Below are 22,680 nucleotides of genomic sequence, written 5' to 3'. Positions count from 1 at the left end.
TTGCAGGTAATCCACTGGGTGCAATTGGATAGATAAAGTTTTTTTGTGAATGACATTTGACACAGACATACAGCAGTTAGAGCTGAGGCAGAATGTCAAAGTTGGAAACTGATAATAAGACAGGTCTCAAGTAGAATGAAGTGAAAACATAAAATGCTGAAATACTCAGCCGGTCTGGTAGCATCTGCGGAGAAAGGGAGAATCAGAATGTTTAGCTCTGGCTTGCCACAGATTCTTTCAGATCTGCAAAACATGCCTCACATTTTATGCTATAATTTCAGATTTCCATCACCTGTAGTATCTTGGTTTGTCAGAAATATAATGAACTGAAACAAAATATTCTACTGAATATCCAGGTAATGTATTAACCTGCTGTGAAAAACTTACAGCGCTATTTATTAACAATTTGAAAGGGATGTAAGGAGATGACCAGGATCTTGTTTGAAAAACACTGAACATTGCATACATTAATATCACTTACTGTAGTATGGATAGAAATTATGTATTTTCGCAGGCTAAGCAGTTGTTTAAGTTTTATTTTCTGTAAATATTACTGAATTTAAACATTATTTTAATAAAATCTACAGTACAAAATCAACATTTTTATCCAAGTAAAATTTAACTTGACTCAGTTTTCATTCAGTGAGAGAGTGCACTTGTGCATCTGCAAAGTATACCTAAGCATTGCGGATAAGAAGGGGGAAATTGAAAATGTTATACTGATTTGCAATTCCTACTGAAGCTTTCCTTGTCCCTCATATCATTCTCTACATAATAAAGAGTTTATTGTTACAAAGTTGCCATACTTTCTAATTCAATGCAACAACTACCTCAAGGTAATCTACTTGCATGTTCTATTTTTAAAGCAACATAAGGACGTAACTATGTAGATTCTTCAGACAATTCATAAAGATCAGTAATTTTAGGACATATTAATCCATTCCATTGTTTAGATGATCTGGTTCTTACTGGTGTATAAGAGAATGCCTGGTCCAGATTTCAGGAGTATCGTCAACAGAAGCTATAAATACCAACTAAAATAAGGAGAAGGATTGTGCGACGTCAGAAAGTGATTTTCTATGACTTAATACTATTTTTGCATTGGCTTTGACATTTAATGGCCCAAAGCTGACAAATCATTTTTCTTGACTAACGTGAACAATCAATGTCACTCAAGTTAGAAACATTGCACTTTTCATGTTTACAGAACATCCCAACTGCTTTACAATCGGTGATTTACTTCTGTAGCATAATAACTGTTATTATGTCAGCTCATGTAACTTTCAAACAGCAATGTCCCACATGGAACAGTTAATCTGTCTTAATGATGTCATTTGAGGGACTACTGTTACTGAGCACATTATGTGAACTGCTTGCTTGTCTTTGAATGTCTCAGAATCTTTAATATCCATCCAACCAAACAGGTAGACAGATTTTTGTTTTAATACCTACTTTGAAATTTTGCTGGCTGTTTGGAAGTACGCAATGTAAAAGATCCAAACTGGTTTGTTCAATTTCTGGCTTGAACAAACAACCTTACTAGTGAGCCAGGTTGGCTTCCAAATTATCGGAGGCAATATTAATAACACTTAATATATTCACAACATTTTTCCACCCACGATTTAAAATTAAGCATAGATCAATTTAAAGTAAACTAGTTAATGCCAATAGCAAGCAACTGAATGTCATGCCAGTGACGTTTATGGCAGCTCAAAGTTTTCTCCATGAAAAATTTTATATTCAAGACTTGTTTTAAATATTTTAAAATTCACACTGAAGCAATAAAGCTCAACTAAATATTTGATCTTTGACCAAAGCTAATTTCAAGTGTGCAAGAAAGGTGTCAGTGGTTATCTGGTTGATGTAAATCTGCATAACAAACACATTTTTTGTGGTTTAATTCAGCACAGAAGCAATCAGGGTAGCAGTTATATAGCAAACAATAATTTGACTGTCTATTTGAGCTCAATTACATATGGATCCAGTGATTTGCTTGTTAGTCAAATAACAGGTTCCTGGTTTTTAATTTCCTGCTATGTCAACACAGTACCCTATTAAACAAACAGTTGCAAGCATTTATTTATTGACTGAGTTCAGCTGGTTTAATTATGTTGTTATTTTTTACCTAATAATACATTTATGTACATAAAAACACAAAGCTTTATCTGTTATGGCTTTAAAAGCAGAATGACAATATATTAGAAAAATGGACAGTCTAGTACTAAGTTGCCTGTCACAGTTTTGAGCCCATTCTCACCTGACCTTCATTTAGCTCCGCCTCTCTGCCTGCAAAGAACCAAGTTTGATAATTTCAGCATAGAACTTTGCAGGAGGCAGACTAATACCTTCCTGCACTGCCCAAACATGTCTCTTAATGAGTTGACCTTTGAGCTTGATCATTCCAACCTAGCAATTAAGTGTTGCATGCTTGTGATGTGTAGACACAAAGTATCCAGCATTCGAAAAACTCGAAATTTAGATGAAAGTAAGTTTCTTAATTTTGATAGTGAATGCAGGACTGTGTGCATCTTAAATATTAAGGTCACATTCTGAGAATTAAATACATTTTCTCTCCCTTCATGTATAAAATAGTTGATACTTGCAAGATGGTTCCAGCAAAAACAGTTAATGCGTTCAATCCAGTCTTTAAACAGCTGTATAAATATGGAGTTTGAAGTGGATATAAATTATGAGATTAATCTAGACTAGATGATTGATTATTTTGTGGTACACAATGATCCCTAAGTTTTTAGTCCGGCGAAAATAGCATACCAATGAATCCAGCAAGCAAAGGATGAATAATGCAGGATATAGAATCCAAGACGAATAATTTTGAATAATGTGGGGCAATAACGACACCAAGTGTGAAGGAGATGAAAGAGAAAAGATTTCAGAGCCTTAAGTTAATTTTGTTTTAAGAGCACACACTCAAGAAATTGCACACCGTATAGTCAGATCAATTCTGCAATCTGCCAAATATTGACCCAATTTAGCATATAGTTAGCTCTTGGTTAACGAGGTAGCTTGCAGAAATGAGGGAGAACATTAGAACACTTAAAAAGTGTAATGTGAAGAATTACAAACAAAGACAGTGTTTGGAACTGTGGGATGGGAGTACAGGATATCATCTGTGAGATTCCTGCCAGCCTTAGTGTGAAATGCTTCATGTGGAATCAAGAGACAAAGACAGTCTTCTTTGTTCTCTGAATTGTTAACTCATAGGACGTAGAAACTGCCTGACAAAATAAAATCATTTTGTTCACCTTATACTATTTGAAGAGTCAGATGTGTTCTCCCACCTTACTCTCATCTTACCACTGTGAATGTTATGGGCTTGAGATGATGAGCGTCCCAATGACCACAGCCATCTTTCTTTGTGCTATGTATGACACCAACCAGTGAAGAGTTTCTCACTGCTTCCCACTGATCTTTATTTCATTAGGGATCCTTGATGCCACATTCAGTCAAGTGCTACCTTTACTTTAAAGATTGTCACTATCAGCTCACCTCTGAAATTTAGCTATTTGTTCAGGTTTGGTTCAAACCTGTAATGAGGTCTGGAGTCATGTGGCACTGGCAAACTCAAAACTGAACATTACTGCTCAATAGCTGTTGCTCAATAAAATGGCCAATGACACCTTCTATCATTTTACTCATTATTGAAAATGAATGATTGGCCAATTATTGCCCCAGATTGGTTAATACTTTTATTGGATATGTGGGAAATTTTCCAATTTGTTGGATGTTACTTTTCATCATATTTACCTTCATAAGGTTGCATAATCATCACTGATATCATTTCCTACATACATGCTCAGCAGTTAACAGAAGTACATACAGAGTATTATGTTAACTTCCAACTCGGATTGCTTTCAATCTTATTAGCCCCTTGGTTACTCTATTTCGATATGTCTTGTGTCTTCTACTGTGAAGACAAAAAAAAAAAGATTTTCATACCTCTGCCATTTTCCTATTTCACATAGTCTCTAATAGATCAACATTTACTTCAGCTACTTTCCAGTTTTTATATTTGAGAAAATTCTTAACTTTTTATTTTAACTATTCACATTTATTATGTGTTGCTGTTTCTCATCTCATTTTTGTTGCCCTTTGCAGATTTCTAAAACTCTTAATCATTTGTCTTATCTGTTGTAACATTAAACATCTTCTCTTAATCTAATACTACACTTTTTCTTCGACATATCTTTCCCATTAAGCTATTGATTTTTAATGAAATATACTTCTGTTGAACATTTTTTCAGTGTTTTCCATTGTTTATTTACTACCATATCTTTTAATTTATGTATTCAATCAACTGGGCCAGTTCTCTCCTCATTACTACTTAACTGGCTTTAAGATTCTTTTTTGGAAGCTTGCCACAGTATCCTCAAACTCAATATGGAATTCAATATGTTATGATTACTTTTGACCTCAAAATATTTTTTCGTACGAGATTACTAAGTAAACCTTCATCACTGTACAAAAATACACCAAATAGGTTTATCCTGAATATTTTGACATCATCTTTTATCAGGAAACTGCCACAAAAACAATCTTAAAAACTCATGTTCCAGACCACTTTTGCCAATTTGATTTGTCCAGTGTGTAAGAAGATTAAAGTCTTCACAATTATGATGAAGCATGACACCATATTTATTAACTTTCAGCTATACAAGTAATACTAACAGAGCTATAATGGCTGTGGTAATGAAAAGTCAAGACAAGGAACAAATTTCCCTCAAAGTATCCTATCCACGAGATAAACTGTGGGTTTAGATATGAGTTCCTCTCACTTCTGGAGCTGATAATGCTCTATCTAATGGTAAATATATGCAAGCTGCATGTGTTTCATAGAACTGCCTGACATACAAATGACAGTTAATGGAATACATCTCAACATTTTTTGAGCACATACCTTCATTACACAACAGATTCATTAGTCACTGCATTCTCAATGTGCTCCAGATTGCTTTTTGCATAAAAGAGTTAGAAAGAATAAACACTTCCTATAGATTATCACAGTTTATACATTTTTTCACAAGTGAAAACAAATTGCTGCGAATGTTTGACTGTATCTAAAAACATGTATGGAATGGGCCCCATTTTGACATGTACATGAATAATTTTTGCGTCCCCAAATGCTGCATTTCTGAAGAAACTGTGCCATGCACATACCTAGTATAACATGAACGAAAACAGGAATTGCTAGAAAAGCTCAGCAGGTCTGGCAGCATCTGTGGAGAGAAATCAGAGTTAACGTTTTGGATCGAGTGATCCTTCCTCAGAACTAGTTCTAAGTGTGGGTCACTCAACGTGAAATGTTAACCCTGATTTCTCTGAACAGATGCTGCCAGATCTGCTGACCTTTTCTAGCAATTTCTATTTTTGTTTCTTATTTACAGCATCTGCAGTTCTTTCGGTTTTTACCCAGTATAACGTGACTGCCTCAACAGTGATAACTGTAGTCACAACACCATGCAGAAAGTTATCACTTCATGCATTTTAAACGGTTTTATGATCACTACCTTTTTCCAATCTGCAGATAACTCACTGTATTATATCGATAATCAATTTAAACTGTTTCCACTTTACTACTGTATTATTGAATTGTATGATTCAGTTAAATTTTCCAGCTTCCTTCTCATTTGAAATCTATTTATTACAGTAGAGTGAACTGAAGAATTATGGATTAAACTGAAGAATGAAACAAGCCAAATTACAGCAAATGACTAAACTGGTTCTTCTATAATAAAGATTTCATTGCAAATTTGAATTCAAATTTCAAAATTCAAGTTTTCATTTGAAAACCTTATTATACTTCTTTAAATGGGAAATGACATGCTGATTGACACAACTAAATAAATTTGAGCAAGTAAAATTTTCCACATGCACTTTGGATTAATAGAAAATCATATTTTGCATCAGAACTTCAAGATGATCTCCAATATATAATTAAATACAACTTTTATTAATGCTTATGCTTTCAAAATGTAGTAGATTAAACAGTGCTTTCTCTTTTTTGTTTTGCAGATTTAAAGACTGCAACATCTACTGCAAAAAACTCTCTGCATTATAGAAGGATATCAAAAACGGATTTTGCAGAGAACTGATTCAGAATGACAGAAGTTAAATTATTGCCTCCAGCTGTTAAGCTTTGTTTTTACAGAAAAAGCAGTGGATAGGGTTGTCGTATAAATATATATTTCAATACTTTCTTTGCTTTGGAGGGACATGGCTAAAGCAACGCAGCAAACATATAAAATTGCCCCAAAACAGTCACAATCCTAAACACGCAAGAATTTTAAGATCACGAGTTTTTGGCTATATTTAATTGGAACGAACCAAATCTTTGTGTTACAGCGGACGAAAAATGGTTTAAAAGTTACAAACATGTGCAACACTTAAGCAGTAAAGGTCCAGTTATATGAATAAAAATGAAATATTCTACAAAATATGTTAATACCATACTACAATGGCCCTGAAATATCATGCCTTGTTAGAGATCGAATACTCTCAATACTTAAGAATCATGTATTAATATCCAAATATAATTCATAAAACTGGATCATTAAAGCGACCTGATATTTGAAATCTCTTCACATCAAATTCTCAATTAGCGTGCTCTCTACAATTTTAATTCAAATTATCTAGATTATTCAAACTTTCTTAATGCAAAGTTGACTCGAGGTTATGAGGAATAGACTGGTTTCGAGGAAAATAGTGCTTCATGCAGTTATCTGAAGATAGCATAATAAAGTTAGAGGTGATATTGCACATCAGCTACTGCTGTTTCCACAAATTACATTGTTGCTTAAAATTCTAATCTGAAGCTGATAGATATGAACAGGAAGTCCTTGGGTTATGAATGGCATACTTTCTCAAGTCCATGTAAAGGTTAGTTTGTATGTAGGTTGAAACACAATGCAGAACAATACAAAGTAGCCATTCACAATTCCAGAAAACGTTCATGCGTCGGGTCTTTAAAATTACACCCCTGTAGGATCTAATTCATAAGTTGGATGTCCGTACATCAGGGACCCCTTAAATTCCCTATCCCCCCATTTAGCTACGTAATTTATATGGTGGATTGGAGCAAATGTGATAATTTTGTTGTTCCAAATGTGCGATGATAGATAAATCGATGGGTCAACAATTTTTGACTTAACCTGCAAAAATGGTCTTGATACAAATCTGGTATTCTATTTGTAGTACTCATGTAGTCAAATATACTATCCACTGGACTGAACAACAGGAACAGAAATCACCATGCAAGAAATTTAAGCTCTAATATTTTATGAGACTTGAATAACAGCTGTATCAGCACACTAACTAAATTCAGGTATTTGGACACATTGGGAAATAAATAAACATAACTTACAAACCATAAGACCATAAGCCATTCAGCCTCTTGAGCCTGCTCCATCATTCACTAGGATAATGGCTAATCCGACACTCTTCATTGCTACTTTTCTGCCCTTTCCCTATAACCCTGGATTACCTACTAATCAAGAAACTCTCTCAGTCATAACTGTACATAAGGACTCTGCCCCAACACCTCTGTGTGGCAAGGAGTTCCAAAAACTCTCAACCTTCAGAGAAGAAAATCCTCCTCCATTTTAGTCTTCAACTGGCACCCCTCATATCCGAGACTATGCCCTCTGGCCCTAGGCTCTCCACGAGGGGAAACATCTGTCAGTATTTACCCTTTTAAACTCCTTAAGAATCCTGTATGTTTCAATGAGATCATTTCACATTCTTGTAAATCCCAGTGAGCAGAGTGCCAACCTGTTTAACATTTGCTCAAGAAAAATCCCTTTTATACCAGAGATCATCCTAGTGAACCTTCTACCCGAGAACTGGCTGCAAAGGGAAAAGACCAGAGGGTGCATGAGTGATCCAAACACAAATGAAAAATTGGAATAAAGTAAATAAAGAAAACCTTCCTAATGCTGATGATTTGCAGAATACATAGGTCACACACAAAACAGAGTGAAAACACTGCCAATTTACAACATTTTACCTTGTGTTATAAGCTAAATTGCTAATTTTTTAAAAATGAATTACAGCTGTTAGCAGAAGATCCGTTTTCATCAAGTCAGTGCTTTTCAATGTTTAGGGTATCAATTGACCATCCCAAGGTGTGGACACTGCATTAAATTCAAAACTAGGAAACTAGATTTATTTTGAGACAGTGGGATCTTTTGCTTGTTTGTTGTCTGGATATTCAAGAATCATGGCTTTCCAGGACAAGAAGAGACCAGCAAGACTTTTTTCTCCTTTTTCTGTTAATGTCCTTTGGAACTTCCTCATTCACTATGTATGGATTAATCTGCTCCACATTTCTAGAATTTCATCTCTGTTTTACCTTCTCTGATATAAAGATAGTAAGTAGTTGCATTAACCAAAGAACTAAAACTGCCTGGCAGAATTATCTGTTCATGTCTTGCTCCATTCCTGTTGTTTCCTATTTCACTCGCTCTGTTAAGCAGAACACTGAACTTCATAACACAAAAGCCAAATACTGTAAATGTCAGAAATACAAAGAGTCTTGGGAATTGAATAATTAAAACAGAAAATGCTGGAAATGCTCAATGGGTTATGCAATTCCTGTGGAGACAGAAACAATTTTAACATTTCAGGTTAATGGTTTTATACCAAAAGGTGGGTCACAGACCTCAAAAATGAAGTTCATTTTTCCAAAGATGATGCCTGACTTGATCGCTTTCAGTTTTAAGTAGTGAAGTCTTCAAGCCTAACTTATCATTCTACTGATTATGGTCAATCCCTTACATCTCAACTCCATTTATCCTTTTTTTGTTTCTTTTAATTAATGCCCTTATCTAATAAAAACTATAGAAAATTTTAGGGATGAGAACTCCAGAATATCGTTACTCTCTGTGAGAATACAATTCTTGATTGCATACCCAAATAGTCTACATTTACGCTAATAACCAATTTTACAAGATAACCAGGATCCGATTAACTATAAATATATTTCAATTACATTCTGTACGCCTACATTAACTTTTAGCGATAATGTTTATTTACATTAATACTGAAATCACTTGGTTCCTTCAAGAGGTTGGAGTCTCTCATCTTGAAAGAAGAATTCTCATTTATCTTTGTCGGATCCAGAGTTTGTGACCTTACAATTCCCCACATAAATCTTTATGCTACATTGTTGCTCGCTTTTTTAATTTGTCTAGTTTCCTCTGTAATGTTTTCTTCCTTTCAGCAGAAATTACTGTGTCGGCAAACTTATTGTGTGATACGGATGAATTATGCAAAACTCATTTGGGATTTGGGTTTTAAAATAGTCAGAAGGGTTTTGGTTAGGTCTGAGAGTATTTTCTTTGAAGGTAAGAAAATCATTTGAAGTAGTGACCTAAATACACCTTTTCCGAGAAGGCATCTGACATCACACTGAACACAAGAATTATGAGCATAAGCAGCTATGCTATCAATTTTCTACAGAATTCACTCCTTAAAACACTTTGCATCTCTATCCATGTCTCATGTTTATGTGGCTACATGTCTCATGAAGCTCTCTGACTTAGTCTGACTAGACTCCAGTGAAACAAATTGGGATGGTTTACTACATTAAAGGTGCAATATAAATTCATGCTGTTGACAAAGGCGGGGGCTTGCAACTAGATGTCCTTGAGACATACATCAACCAAAAATAACCAAAGATATACCTTCACAATGCCACATTCACTTCTAAAGAACAATTTGCACATTCCAATTTTGGTACCACCACTGGTGCAATGCAAGTATCCAAAATGATTTACCTTTGCTTCTTTATATAAAAGAAAATCTCTTTGGCCTGGTCATGCAGACACAGTGGCAAATGCAGTAGTAGTGTTCATGTTTGTCTGCCTTTGTGGTCTGTCACATCATGCACATTTGCAGTGCTGAATGTGGACAGCAGCATTTGAAGAAGTAGGGGAGGTAAACGAGACGTGTCAGCAGGACAACAGCAATAAGGTTTGTTACTATGGTTAAGTTCAGAACATGAGGAACCAGTGCTCATCACTGCCTGGTATCCAGCCCTTTGATCCACAAGTAATTGGGCAAAAATCATGCCAGGAATGAGTTGGTATCAGAATTATCATCAATGCAGGATGTAGAGTACAATCTTTATTAATAAACGAATTGGCACTCTCAGTAATTCAAATGTTTAAACCAACATAAGTGACTCACTGCCACCATGAGGTTCACATCATTTCATCATTTTATCTGCCTTACACAATGTAGATGGGATTTTGGGATTTCTCTCTGTGTAGTATTATTTGAAGAGGGGAAGGATGATTGGGCATGATCTTAATGCTGGATGTGCAGAACCGAAAACACGATGTTTTAAAAACAGGTGAATGGCTAAACAAAACACAAGAATAAAGTAAATTCAGACTGCACCAGACATAATGTTCACCAAAACGGAGATAAACGGAAACAAGGACACACAGGGAGGTGAAAACAACAAAGAAATGAGAAAAATAAAAAACTTAAATTAGAAAAGTTAAAAACAAGACAGGCACTTAGGAAGGAGAAATTTAAATTTAATAAATGAACTAAAACTTGTGAAAACTGTCTATTAATCAAGAATGTTAAAGATTAGCTTGAAGTTTAGAAAGCAGGTGCGACATAGAATGCACTGGAGATTTTAAGGACAAGTATTAGTTGGAGACTCACTGGGCAGTGAAAAGCACCAGATATGACTAGCCCCAAACAAAAACTGATTGTAAGTGAGGAAAGCAACAAATCAGATTTCAGAAGAGGTTGCCATAAAAGTAGAGAATATGGCTTGGAGTTTACATGCGATTGCAACCACAGAATTCAAGAACCACATTGTGATTAAATAGTTCAGGAAAAGTGGATATCTATGCATGTTGGAAAGAATGTTTATTAGTTGGTGAAATCTTCACTTGAAGTAGTATATGAAAGAGGGATGATTAAAAAGGACAGCAAAGGGCATAACAGTGGAACGCCATTAAGGTGTAAATGATTTTTTAAAAATATTTAAAGTTTAAATGTACAAGATAGAATGTAGAAAGTAACATTCTCTGCCATCACAACAGTATTTAGGCAAGTAAGTGAAGTTCTAAAAAATAAATTATCATGTCAACAAGTAATTGCAGTGTTAACTTCACAAACAATGGAAATGCTAAGAACGGTAGGGACTTGCACAGGAGATCATTGTCTCACCAGAATCAAACCAGAAGAAACAAAAACCTGAATCACATTTAGACAGCAAATGAAAATAATTTACGTGAAATAGGTGGGATACCTTCAAAGGAGGCAGCAAAAGGAACAGGTTTCTAGTGAAGAGAGATCACAGAACAGAAGACAGTCAACAAATTAGTACCAACAGATACCCAGAGAAATGTATGTGAAGAGGAGATCACAAATAGGCATTACGGTGCTGAAGGAAGGGATTTCAAAGATAAATATACATAATGCTAGAACTATTAGAAGCCCCATTTAGTGCAGATGGAGGGAAATGGAGTTCACAGCAGTTAGGTCTAATTGTACGATTTTGTCCACCCTAAATGTTATCATCACTAATGCTGGGTGGCATAGCAGGGTTAAATCTAGACTCACATCTCTGTCACTATCCAAATGAAAATGCCTAACAACCGTGAAAATGGATAACAGACAGCTTACTCTTAGTCTGCAGTTAGAACAGCTCAAATAAATGATTATGCAACTACCAATTGCTGGGAGTAACTTTTTCTTCTTAAATACCATCACTTGTCATAGTTTCAGAAACAATTCCTCAATGAAAAAATTATCAGGTCTGGTATTAATGTCTAGCAAGTATGGAACTGCTTTATAATCAGCGATTATTTATCAAGCACTGAGTCTTGGCTTTTTGGTTCCCACAGCAACCGACATCACCGAAGATTTTTCGGCTTCAATCATATTAAACCAAAGAGTACAACGAACCTGCCTTTTCCATCCAAAGTTAACATTACAGCAGATAATTATTGTAGGAGTTCAGCCATCTGGCTTAAACTTTTGGCTGCACTATGTTTCCTCATTTCAACTGTCACTATGGTTGGCAAGTTCTTATAGTGCACCTCGTGCATCATAAATACTGTGGACAAACATGCACAAGCAGGTGGACAGCAAATCATTGGAAGGGGTTGATTCAGTAGAGGAAAATACTGTGAATCAGAAACAAAAACAGAAGTTGCGTGAAAAGCTCAGTAGGTCTGGCAGCATCTGTGGAGAGAAATTGGAGTTAACGTTTCGGTCCGGTGAAAGGTCATTGGACCTGAAACGTTAACTCTGATTTCTCTTCACGGATGCTGCCAGATCTACTGAGCTTTTCAAGCAACTTCTGTTTTGTTTCTGATTTACAGCATCCACAGTCCTCTTGGTTTTTATTTAAGATATTGTGGATGTTGGAGATCTAAACTTAAAATAGAACATAGTGGCTGAAATTTAAGGTTTTAATTCAAAAATAAGGGTTTCATACATGTTCAATATATCTTCAGGCTTTTCTGCTCATATAAAGTATGAAGCAGATGGAAACGGTTTGAGAAAGTAAGCCTAGATAACATCTCTTCTAAACTAAAACTGCTTACAATTTGCACTAAATGTTGAATGCAAAGTCAGAAATTGCCGGTGAACCTCAGCAGATCTGGCATCATATGTGGGAAGAAAGCAGAGTTAGCGTTGAGTCCAGTGACTCATCAGAACTAATAGCAGCATGGAAAAACTGGTATTTATGCTGATGGGGAAGTTGGGTGGGTGGGGTGGTGGAAGGGAAAGGCGAGTAGACAGTTGTGGATGGAGCCCAGAGAATGATGAAAGAATGATAAGGAGATTATGGATGGCAGGCTAAGAGAAAAGAGAAGGTGAGTTAGTGATAATGAGATTGAGGGTAGCAGAGAGCGTGTAGTGCGTACTGAAAGCAAACCATGTAATGTGATAATAGGCGAGAGTGGGGCTGGTAAAAAAAAAACAAAAGAATGGAATCGGGCTCCAAAGTTATTGAACTCAATGTGGAGTCCCAGAGGCTACAGGAGCCCCAACTGGAAAATCAAATGCTGTGCTTTGAGTTTACGCTGAGGCTTCATGAAACATGGCAGCAGGCCTGTGACAGAAATGTTGGTGTGGGAACATAGTGGTGTGTTGAAGTCGCAGGTAACTGGAAGCACGTAGTCATTTTTGCAAACAGAATGTAGGCGTTCTGCAAAGTAGTCATCCAGTCTGTGTTTCACCTCCCCAGTGTAGAGGAGACCACATTGCGAACAGATTGAGTGAAGTGCAGGTAAATCGCTGCTTCACCTGGAAGGTGTGTCTGGTATCTTGGACGGTGAGGAGGGAGGAAGTAAATGGGCAGGTGTTTCGCCCTTCTGCAATTGCATGGGAAGGTGCCGTGGGGGTGTGTGCATAGGAGGGGGGTGATGGTTGGGAGTGGAGGAGGAGTGGACCAGGGCATTCCAGAGGGAATGGTCCCTGCACAATGCTGACAAAAGAGGGAGGGGAATAAGTGTCTGATATTGAAATTCCATTGGATGCGGAGGCTGGTAGTGTAAGTGAGGACCAGGAGACCCTTTCACCGTTGTAGGAGGAAAAGGTGAGGGCAGAAAGGTGGAAGATGAGCCAGACAAGGATAAGGGACCTGTCAACAACAGTAATGAGGAATTCTTGTTTGAGGAAAAGGTGGACATTTCTGAGGCCACCCTGCCAAAGGGGGCATCATCAGAACAGATGCGATGGAGGCAAAGGATGTGGGAGAATTTGTTTGTTTCTCTAAGTTAATATTGAATGCAGGAATGGGGTACGGGAATACAGCACTCTATTGTTGCCAGCTGTGCTTCACGTGGTTGTAAGCTTGCCCGGAGTCAGAAGGTTATGATTCTCAGTGTCATAGAGCATGGAAGCAGGGCCTTTGGCCCAATTCGACCTTGCCAACCAGATATCCTAAACTGAACTAGTCCCATGCACCTTCAGCCCATATCCCTCTAAACCTTTCCTATCCATGTACCCAAACAGATGCCTTTTAAATGTTGTAACTGTACTCACCTCTATGACTTGTCTGGCAGCTTGTTCCATACACGCACCACTCTCTGTGAAAAAGTTGCCCCTCAGGTCCCTTTTAAATCTTTCCCCTCTCATCTTAAACCTATGCCCTCTAGTTTTGGACTCCCTTATCCGGAGGAAAAGGCCTTGACTAGTCACCTTATCTATGCCCCTCGTGACTTCATAAACCTCTATAAGATCACCCCTCAGCCTCTGATCTTCTAGGGAAAGAAGTTGCAGCCTATCCAGCCTCTTCTTATAACTTAAGCCATCCAGTCTCGGTAACGTTCTTCTAAATCTTTTTTGTATCCTTTCCAGCTTAATAACATTCTTCTGAGAGCAGGGTGACCAAAATTGTATGCAGTATTCCAAATGTGGCCAACCCATGCGTCGTACAGCTGTAACATGATGTCCCAACTCCTGTTCTCAATGTTCTGACCAATGTCAACAAGCAGTGCTATTTCAGAAATTTGAGCACAATGTCTAAATTGACACCAGCACATGACTAAAGGTGTGTTGCATTGTCTGAGCTACAAGTATTCAGAGGAAATATTAAAGGGCATCCCATTTGTACTCTTATGTAGGAAGACCAGGGTAATCAAGAAGGCATTTAGCATACTTGCCTTCATTGCTCAGGCAATCAAGTATAGGTGTTGAATGCCACATTGACGTTGTACATGACATTAGTGAGGCCACTTTTAGAATACTGTGTACAGTTCTGGTCATCCAGCTATGTTATTAAATTGGAGACGGTTCAGAAAAGTTTCACCAGAATGTTGCCAGGACTGGAAGGTTTGAGTTTTAAAAAGAGGCTGGGACATTTTTCACTAGTGTATAGGAGGTTGAGGGGTGACCTTAAAGAGGTTTATAAAATCATGAAGGGCATAGATAAGGTGAATAGCAAAGGTCTTTTCCCTACATCGGGGAGTGCAAAACTCGGGGGCATTTTTTAAGTTGACAGGAAAAAGATTTAAAAGGGACCTGATGGGCAACTTTTTCATGCAGAAGGTGGCTTTATGTGGAATTAACTGCCAAAGGAAGTGATAGTTGCAGATACAGTTACAACATCGAAAAAATATTTGGACAGGTGCACAAATAGGAAAGGTTTAGAGGAGTATGGACCAAACACAAGCAAGTGGGACTAGTTTAGTTTTCGGAAACTTGGTCTGAATAGATGAGTTGGACTGAAGGATCTGTTTCCATGCTGTATGACTTTATGACACTATAATAGATCATCTATTACTCATTTAAAGAAAAGCAAGGGAGTTCCTGATACATTGACGGGTTATCAGGGGTCAGCTGGCAGCACATTCCCAAAGTCACAATGGTCCAGGTTTCAAGTTCCATTCCAGTGGCTGCAAACAAAAATCATGACTGACACTCCAATGCAATACTGAAGGGGTGCTGCACTGCCTGAGGTGCTGTCTTTCAGACAAAACATTAAACGCAGACCCCACCTGTCTGCTCTCGTGGATGCAAATGATCCCATGGCATTATACTGAAGAAAAGCAGAGAGCTTTTATTCCCTCAATCATCATAGAAACAGATTACCTGGACATTATGTGTGTGTGTTTGTGGATGCTTGTTGCGAGCAAACTGACTGTTATATTTCCTACATTACAACACTGTCTATAGTTGAAAATAATTTATTGGCTGTAGAGTGTTATATAAAGCAAGTCTTTCTTTTTTGCTTTTAAGTCACCTTAATGTGTGCAAATTGGCTGTGTTTCCAACATTTCAACAGTGCCCTTGCAAATACTTAATTGGTTACATTTTGTTACGTCCTGAGGTCATAATGAGCGCTATATAAATGAAACCCTCTCCTCTTACTTTCATCACATCACATGAGGGCTTTCTAATGATGGCAGGTATTCTGCTCAGCAAAGATGGTATTTCCTCAAATATTCCTTTTCAGTAGCATTTTTAAATGGGAGGATTTGCACTTCTGGCCTATTGCAAATATGGCCCATGTGCTACTTTTCTACTAAATTAATGTTTAAACAGAGCTTATTCTTGATAAATACTAGTTGAGAACATTTATTCTCAACACCATTCTTTGTAAGTCAGTCTGTCCAGTTATAACAGAGGTGCCAAAAATCGTCCCCCAAGATAAATGACCTTCCAGCAGGGGAGCTCTCAAATTCAGGTACAATTTTAGAGCTTTGTTTTAGCAACTATTTCAACTAAAACAAGAATTCAGAGATTAATTTCCTTACCAGATCAATAAGACTCTCTTGTATTCTATTCAATGTGGTTCGTAATCTGCTGCTAATGAGTCCCAGACCTGTGGATTCATACTGAAAGAAAATAAAGCCTGAAATGTAGACTATGTAAAACACTTCACCTGCGAATGAACTCATTTACACCATCCATAAAATCTAAAGGGCCTTGCCCAAATAAAAAACAAGTTTGTCAGACTCCACCAAGTTATTCAAAATCTATATTGAAAAAAGACAAAATGTTACCAATGCATAAATGTTTCTTTGTACTCTTCCGCTGTTTGATTTTAGAAAATATTCGTAATTGACATAAGAAATGAAAAATGCTTTCCATGATCAGGAAAATGGTAGTGTCATTAAATCAAACAGCTGAATGATAATCACTTTCTCATAAGAAAACGTGTACATTCCTGACTTGCGATTTTTGCACTAGAATTGGGTGCCTTGAACCTAACAAGTATCTTCTCACTCTTAGTAATTGAACAACTGATAATAACATACTAACTCTATTTATCTGCAGTTTGCTGCACCCAGCTTGATTCTCCACTTAGCTCCCACTTGCCCCTTTACTCCCTGACACTCCTGCCCAAGGCCTCTGTTGTTCTCCTCATTGATGCTCGTACTACGGAGCCCACCTCTTTTTTCCCGGTCCTTGTGTGCACAGCCTTTGACACACTGGACTGCACTATCCCCCCAATGGCTGACAGTTTTCAACCATCATCAAATGGGAGGAACTCTATTTGCTTCATTGCATTCGTATATAAATGAATCCAAAGCAGCACTTGCAATAAATTCTTTTCCAACTTCCAGAGCATCACCTCTGGTTTCATAGCTACCTGCTTCGCCTCAATATTATCTGAAAACATAGCTTCAATTTCCACAATATTTAGCTCTATCTCACCACATCTCACTTAACTAAGTATTATCTCTAAATTGTCAGATCGCTTGTCTGACATTCAGTGAGGGATCAATAGAAATTTTCTCTTGTTGAATGCATGAAAAGACTAAAACCATTCATTATCTTCGATACCCATTGCAAACTCCATTGCCTAGCCACCGACTCATCCCTCTCTTAACAGTGATCTAAACCTGAACCAGACAATACTAGCGTCATACTTATCCGAAATGAGCTACCAAGTACTTGTGTACCATCATTCAGTCGGCCAATTTCTTACTTCATAATATTACCTGATGCTGTCCTACCTCAACTCATCTGCTGCTGAAATCTTAATTTGTGCTTTTTTTTTTAACCTTAAGTCTATTCCAACACACCAATCAGGCTACTCACTAGCTTCGTTTAACTTGAGAAGTCATTCAAAACTCTGCCAACTCTGTTCTAACTTGCATCAAGTCTGTCCAGCCAACACCCTGTGGCTCGCTAACCTGCTATTGGTTCCTTGTTATGCAATGTTTCAATTTTAAAATTCTCATCCCTGATTACAAATCTGCCTATGGCCAAGCCCCTCATTAGTGTTTATGTTCTTGCCCAACTATACAACACTCAGACTTTTCCATTCATCCAAATTTGGCCTCGAACATCCCATATTAACTGCTCCATCCCTTGTGGCCATATCTTAAGTTGTCAAGACCCTAAGTTCTGGAATTCCCTCCCTAAACCTCTCCAATCTCTCGCTGTTTTTCCTTCATGAAAGTCCTTTTAAAGCTTCTCTCTTTAACCAACTATTGCTTGATTATTCCCACAGCTCCTTATGTAGCTCAGCGCGAGACTTGGCTTTGTAATAAAAACTGAAAATACTGGAAATACTGAACAGGCCAGGCAGCATCCGTGGAGGACAAATGAAGTTGATACTTCACATCATGGCTTTTCATGGGATTCATGATTGTAAATTGAAGAGTCAACTCTTTCTCTCCCCACAGATACTGTCAGGTCTTCTGAATATTTCCAGATTAATTTCAGATTTTAAATTACTTTTAATTTCAGATATCCAGCATCCACAGTACTTTCCTGCTTCTTCAGAATGCTCCCACGATGTGCCTTTGGATCTGCTAATACACCAAATGCATTATATGAAACCACGTAGACGTTTGTTAGAATATTGATATCTGTGAGTGAACTTAAGAACTATTATATAGACTTCAGAACTTACCATGTCCTCCCGTCCAAAAAACGTATATACAGCATACAAGTAATAGTCAAATAGTTGTGACATACAGTGGATAACATCAAAAGCAATTGGCTTCAGGATATTCATCATTTGCATGTATTTTCCTAGAAACAAAATGAAAGGAAATTACAAACAAAAATAATTGGGTATAAGAAACAAACAATTTTTCAGAGTTGCTTCTCTCTTTTATTCAGTAACATTGACTTAATAGTAAAAAAAACTCATGAGAAACACCGATTTCCAAGAATGATTCCATGCATACTGTATTACTACCATATGAGTAGACAGGAGAAATGGGCTTGCTCCTTTCTGAACAGAGAACACCAAGTGGAGATATGGTAGAGGTGTTTAAAATCACGAAAAATTTAAAGTGTGGGGGATGGAGAGGTGGGCCAGGATCCAGAGGGCACAGAATTAAGATCCTTCGCAAAAGCAAAGATGACAGAGTTATAGAGTCATATAGCACAGAAACAGACCCTTCAGTCCAACCAGTCCATGCCAAACATAATCCCAAACTAAACTAGTCCTAAACTTGTTTGCTCCTGGCCCATATCCCTCCAAACCCTTCCGGTTCTTGTATCCATCCAAATGCCTTTTAAACATTGTAATTGTACCCACATCCACCACTTCCTCAGGAAATTCATTTGACACACGAACCACCCTCCGCGTAAAAAAATTTTCCTCATGTCTTTTTTAAAATCTCTCTCCACTCACCTTAAAAATGTGCCCGCTAGTCTTGAAATCCCCCATCCTATGGAAAGGGCAACTAACATCAACTCTATCTATACCTCTCAATATTTTATGAACTTCTATCAGGTCACCTCCCAACCTCCTATGTTACATTGAAAAAGGTTCCAGACCACCCATCCTTTCTTATAACTCAAACGTTCCATACCCAGCAACATCATGGTAAATCTCTTCTGAATCCTCTCCAGCTTGATAATATCCTTCCTATAACTGGGCAATCAGAATTGGACACAGTATTCCAGAAGAGGCCTCACCAATGTCCTGAACAACCTCAACATAACGTCCCAACTCCCATACTCAAAGGATTGAGCAATGAAGGCATGCATGCCAAATGCCTTTTTAACCATCCTGTCTATATGCGACAAACTTTAAAGAATTATGTACCTGCACCCCAGGTCCCTCTCTTCTACAACACTATCCAAGGCCCTACCATTAACTGTATAAGCCCAATCCTTGTTTGTTGTACCAAAATGCAATACCTTGCATTTATCCAGATTGAACTCCATCTGCCATTTTTCAGCCCATTGACCCAAAGGGATCAAGATCTCTTTGCAATCTTAGAAAACCTTCTTCACTGTCTACTATGCCACCAATTAACTAACTAACCATGCCTTCAATATTGTCATCTAAATCATTTATATAAATGATAAAAGAGGACCCAGACTGATACTTTTGGAACACCACTGGTCACAGGTCTCCAGTCCAAAAAGCAATCCTCCACCATTACTCGGTCTCCTGCTATTAAGCCAATTATGCATCCAATTGGCAAGCGCACCCTGAATCCCATGTGACCTAACTTTACTAATTAATCTACCATGCAGTACCTTGTCAAAGGCTTTACTAAAATACAAATAAACAATATCTACTGCTCTGATATCAACCACTTTTCGGTAACTTCCTGAAAAAAACTTAATCAGGTTTGCAAAACATGATTTTCCTCACACAAAACTATGCTGACTATCCCGAATCAATTATTGCCTCTCTGAATGCTCATAAATCCTATCTTTTATAATTACGTCCAATAATTTACCCACAACCAAAGTCAGATCCATGGGGCTATAGTTCCCCTGGTTTCTCCTTACATCCTTTCTTAAATAAAGGTATAACATTAGTCATCCTCCAGACAGCAGGCACCTCACCTGTAGTTATGAATGATGCAAATATTTCTGCAAAGGGTCTCGTCATTTCCTCTCTTACTTCCCACAACATTCTGGGATACATTAGATCAGGTCCCAGGGATTTGTCCTCCTTTATATTCTCTAAGAACTCGCGAACTTCCTCTTCTGTAATGTGAATTGTTTTTATAACATCAAAGTTCATTTCTCTACATTCTCTAGCCTCCATTTCTTTCTCCACAGTAAAAACTGACACAAAATATTCATTTAGTATATCTCCCATCTCCTGGGGTTCAACACAAAGACGACCTCCTTGATCTTTAAGAGGCCCTACCCACTCTGTAGTTACCCTCTTGCTCTCAATGGATTTGTAGAATCTCTTTGGATCATTCTTAGCATTGGCAGATAAGGTTATCTCATACCCCCTCTTTCCTTCCTGATTTCTCTCTTAAGAATGCCCCTACACACTATATTGATTAAGAGATTCAATTGAACCAAGTTGTCGATATCTAAAATAAATTTTGTTTTCTTGACCAGAACCTCAATATCTTTACTCATCCATTGTTCCTTATTCTTACCAGCCTTGCCCTTCACTCTCAAAAGGAACAAAATGCCCCTGAACTCTCAAACTCTTGAATGCCTCCCACTTGTGATGTCCTTTTACCTGCGAAAAATCTACTCTACTCAACTTTTGTTCAAGGTTCTTGACTCATTCCATTAAAATTTGCCTTACTCCAATTAAAAACTTTAACTTTTATGGAAGGCTTATCCTTTTCCATAATCATATTGAAACTAATAAAATTATGATCACTACATCCAAAGTGTTTCCCTTTTCCTTCAGTCACCTGCCCTGCCTTATTGCAAAAAAGGTCTAGTTTTGCTCCTCTTCTAGCAGGAGCATCCACATATTTAAAGAGAAAATTTTCTTGAGCACACTTGACAAATTCTTCACCATCCAAACCTTTAACACTATGGTAGTCCCAGTCAATGTTTGGAAAATGAATTATTACAATCTTATTATGCTTACATATATCTGAGATCTCCCTACATATTTGTTTCTCAATTTCTCTTTTACTGGTGTGGGGTCTATAGTATAATCCCATCAAAGTGATCATTCCTTTCTTACTTATAATTTCTGCCCATATATTTTCACTGGACGATTTTTTAGAAATATCTACCCTAGTTACACCAGTAATGTATTCCTTAATCAAAAACGCCACCCCCTTTCTTGCCTCATCTATCCTTCCTACGGCATCTGAAACCTAGAACATTGAGCTGCCAGGCTTGTCCACCTCTCAGCCAAGTTTCTGTAACAGCTATGACGTCCCAATCCCATGTCCTTGAACATGCCCCCGAGTTCATCAGCCTTACCTGCAAGACCCCTCACCTTGGAATAAGTGCAATTTAGTTCTTCAGAGTTACTACATAGTTTGACTGTCTCCTGTCTTTCTTTTTAATTGACGTGCTCTCCTCACATTCAGAACCTACCCCATCAATCCTTCCATTTACACTGCTACTTAGAATTCGCCTTCTCTGTCAGTATAGAGTCTCCCTCAATTGAATGAGCAAATTTCCCTGCGAAGATATTGGTCCCTTTCCAGTTTAAGTTAGGCCCAACCTTTTTGAACTGGTCTTTTCTATCCTAAAAGACATTCCAATTGTCCAAAAGCATGAATCCCTGATCTTCAGCCATTGATTTATCTCCTTTAACCTTTCATTCCTTCCCTCGTTTGAGTCTGGCATTGGGAGTAAACGAAATTACTACTTTAAAGTTTTTATTTTTTAATCTTCTGCCTAACTTCTTAAATTCAATCTGTACTGCTTTAATCTTTTCCCTAAATGTGTCCTCCCTACAATGCGGCAAAACACAAATGTTCATTTTCCAGTCTTCCATCTCATAAGACAATGAATTAGTACTGTGGTGGTCAACTTGTTAAGCATCACCTGAAGAGACTCAGGTTTCAGGAGTCCCAGGTCTGGCTTGGCAGCCTCTGCTACATTTGCTGTAGAAGACAGCAGTAGGCTGGCAAAGTCTATGATTCACTGTCCTCTGTACTCTCAAGACCCTCTTTGCAATCAGATAAGATTTTTGTCGGAGCAAATTAGTGCAGATGCTGGAATCTGTACTGAAACCAACAAATGCTGGAGATCATAGCGGGTCAGGCAGCATCCATGGGGAGAGACAGCAAGCTAACATTTCAAGTCTAGATGATTCTTTAAAGAGGATTTTTGTTCCTGCTCACCTCTTCTAATGCCCTGCCAAACATTCAGCCTTCAGAGGTTACTGCTGTAAGTAACTATTTCCCAGCTTCAGCATCAATTTACACTTACAAGTGTCCATGAAGCAATGCTATGGATGCTCAAGAAGTTATGATCCAGTGATAAGCTCACTGTGCAGAAGGGAAGGAGGATGAAAGGAGACTTGACAAAGATTATCAA

At 37.7% G+C, this 22,680-nt stretch overlaps 1 protein-coding gene across 2 annotated transcripts in view; it reads right to left on the bottom strand.

Moving 5' to 3' along the window:
- vps50 (VPS50 EARP/GARPII complex subunit) overlaps positions 1-22,680 on the bottom strand; it is a 158,481-nt gene that overhangs the window by 15,539 nt on the left and 120,262 nt on the right. For both annotated transcript variants that reach the window (XM_048610923.1, XM_048610918.1), the window contains 2 exons: positions 18,362-18,483; positions 16,251-16,331 (listed from right to left, as the gene is read on the bottom strand). In XM_048610923.1, coding sequence (XP_048466880.1) covers positions 16,251-16,331; positions 18,362-18,483 — 203 coding nt within the window. The remainder of the gene's footprint in view (positions 1-16,250; positions 16,332-18,361; positions 18,484-22,680) is intronic.

Source organism: Rhincodon typus, chromosome 2 (genome assembly GCF_021869965.1).
Source record: "Rhincodon typus isolate 14 chromosome 2, sRhiTyp1.1, whole genome shotgun sequence".
Lineage (NCBI taxonomy): Eukaryota > Metazoa > Chordata > Chondrichthyes > Orectolobiformes > Rhincodontidae > Rhincodon > Rhincodon typus.
Note: the sequence above shows the minus strand (reverse complement) of the source record. Positions and strands in the feature narration are given on the sequence as shown.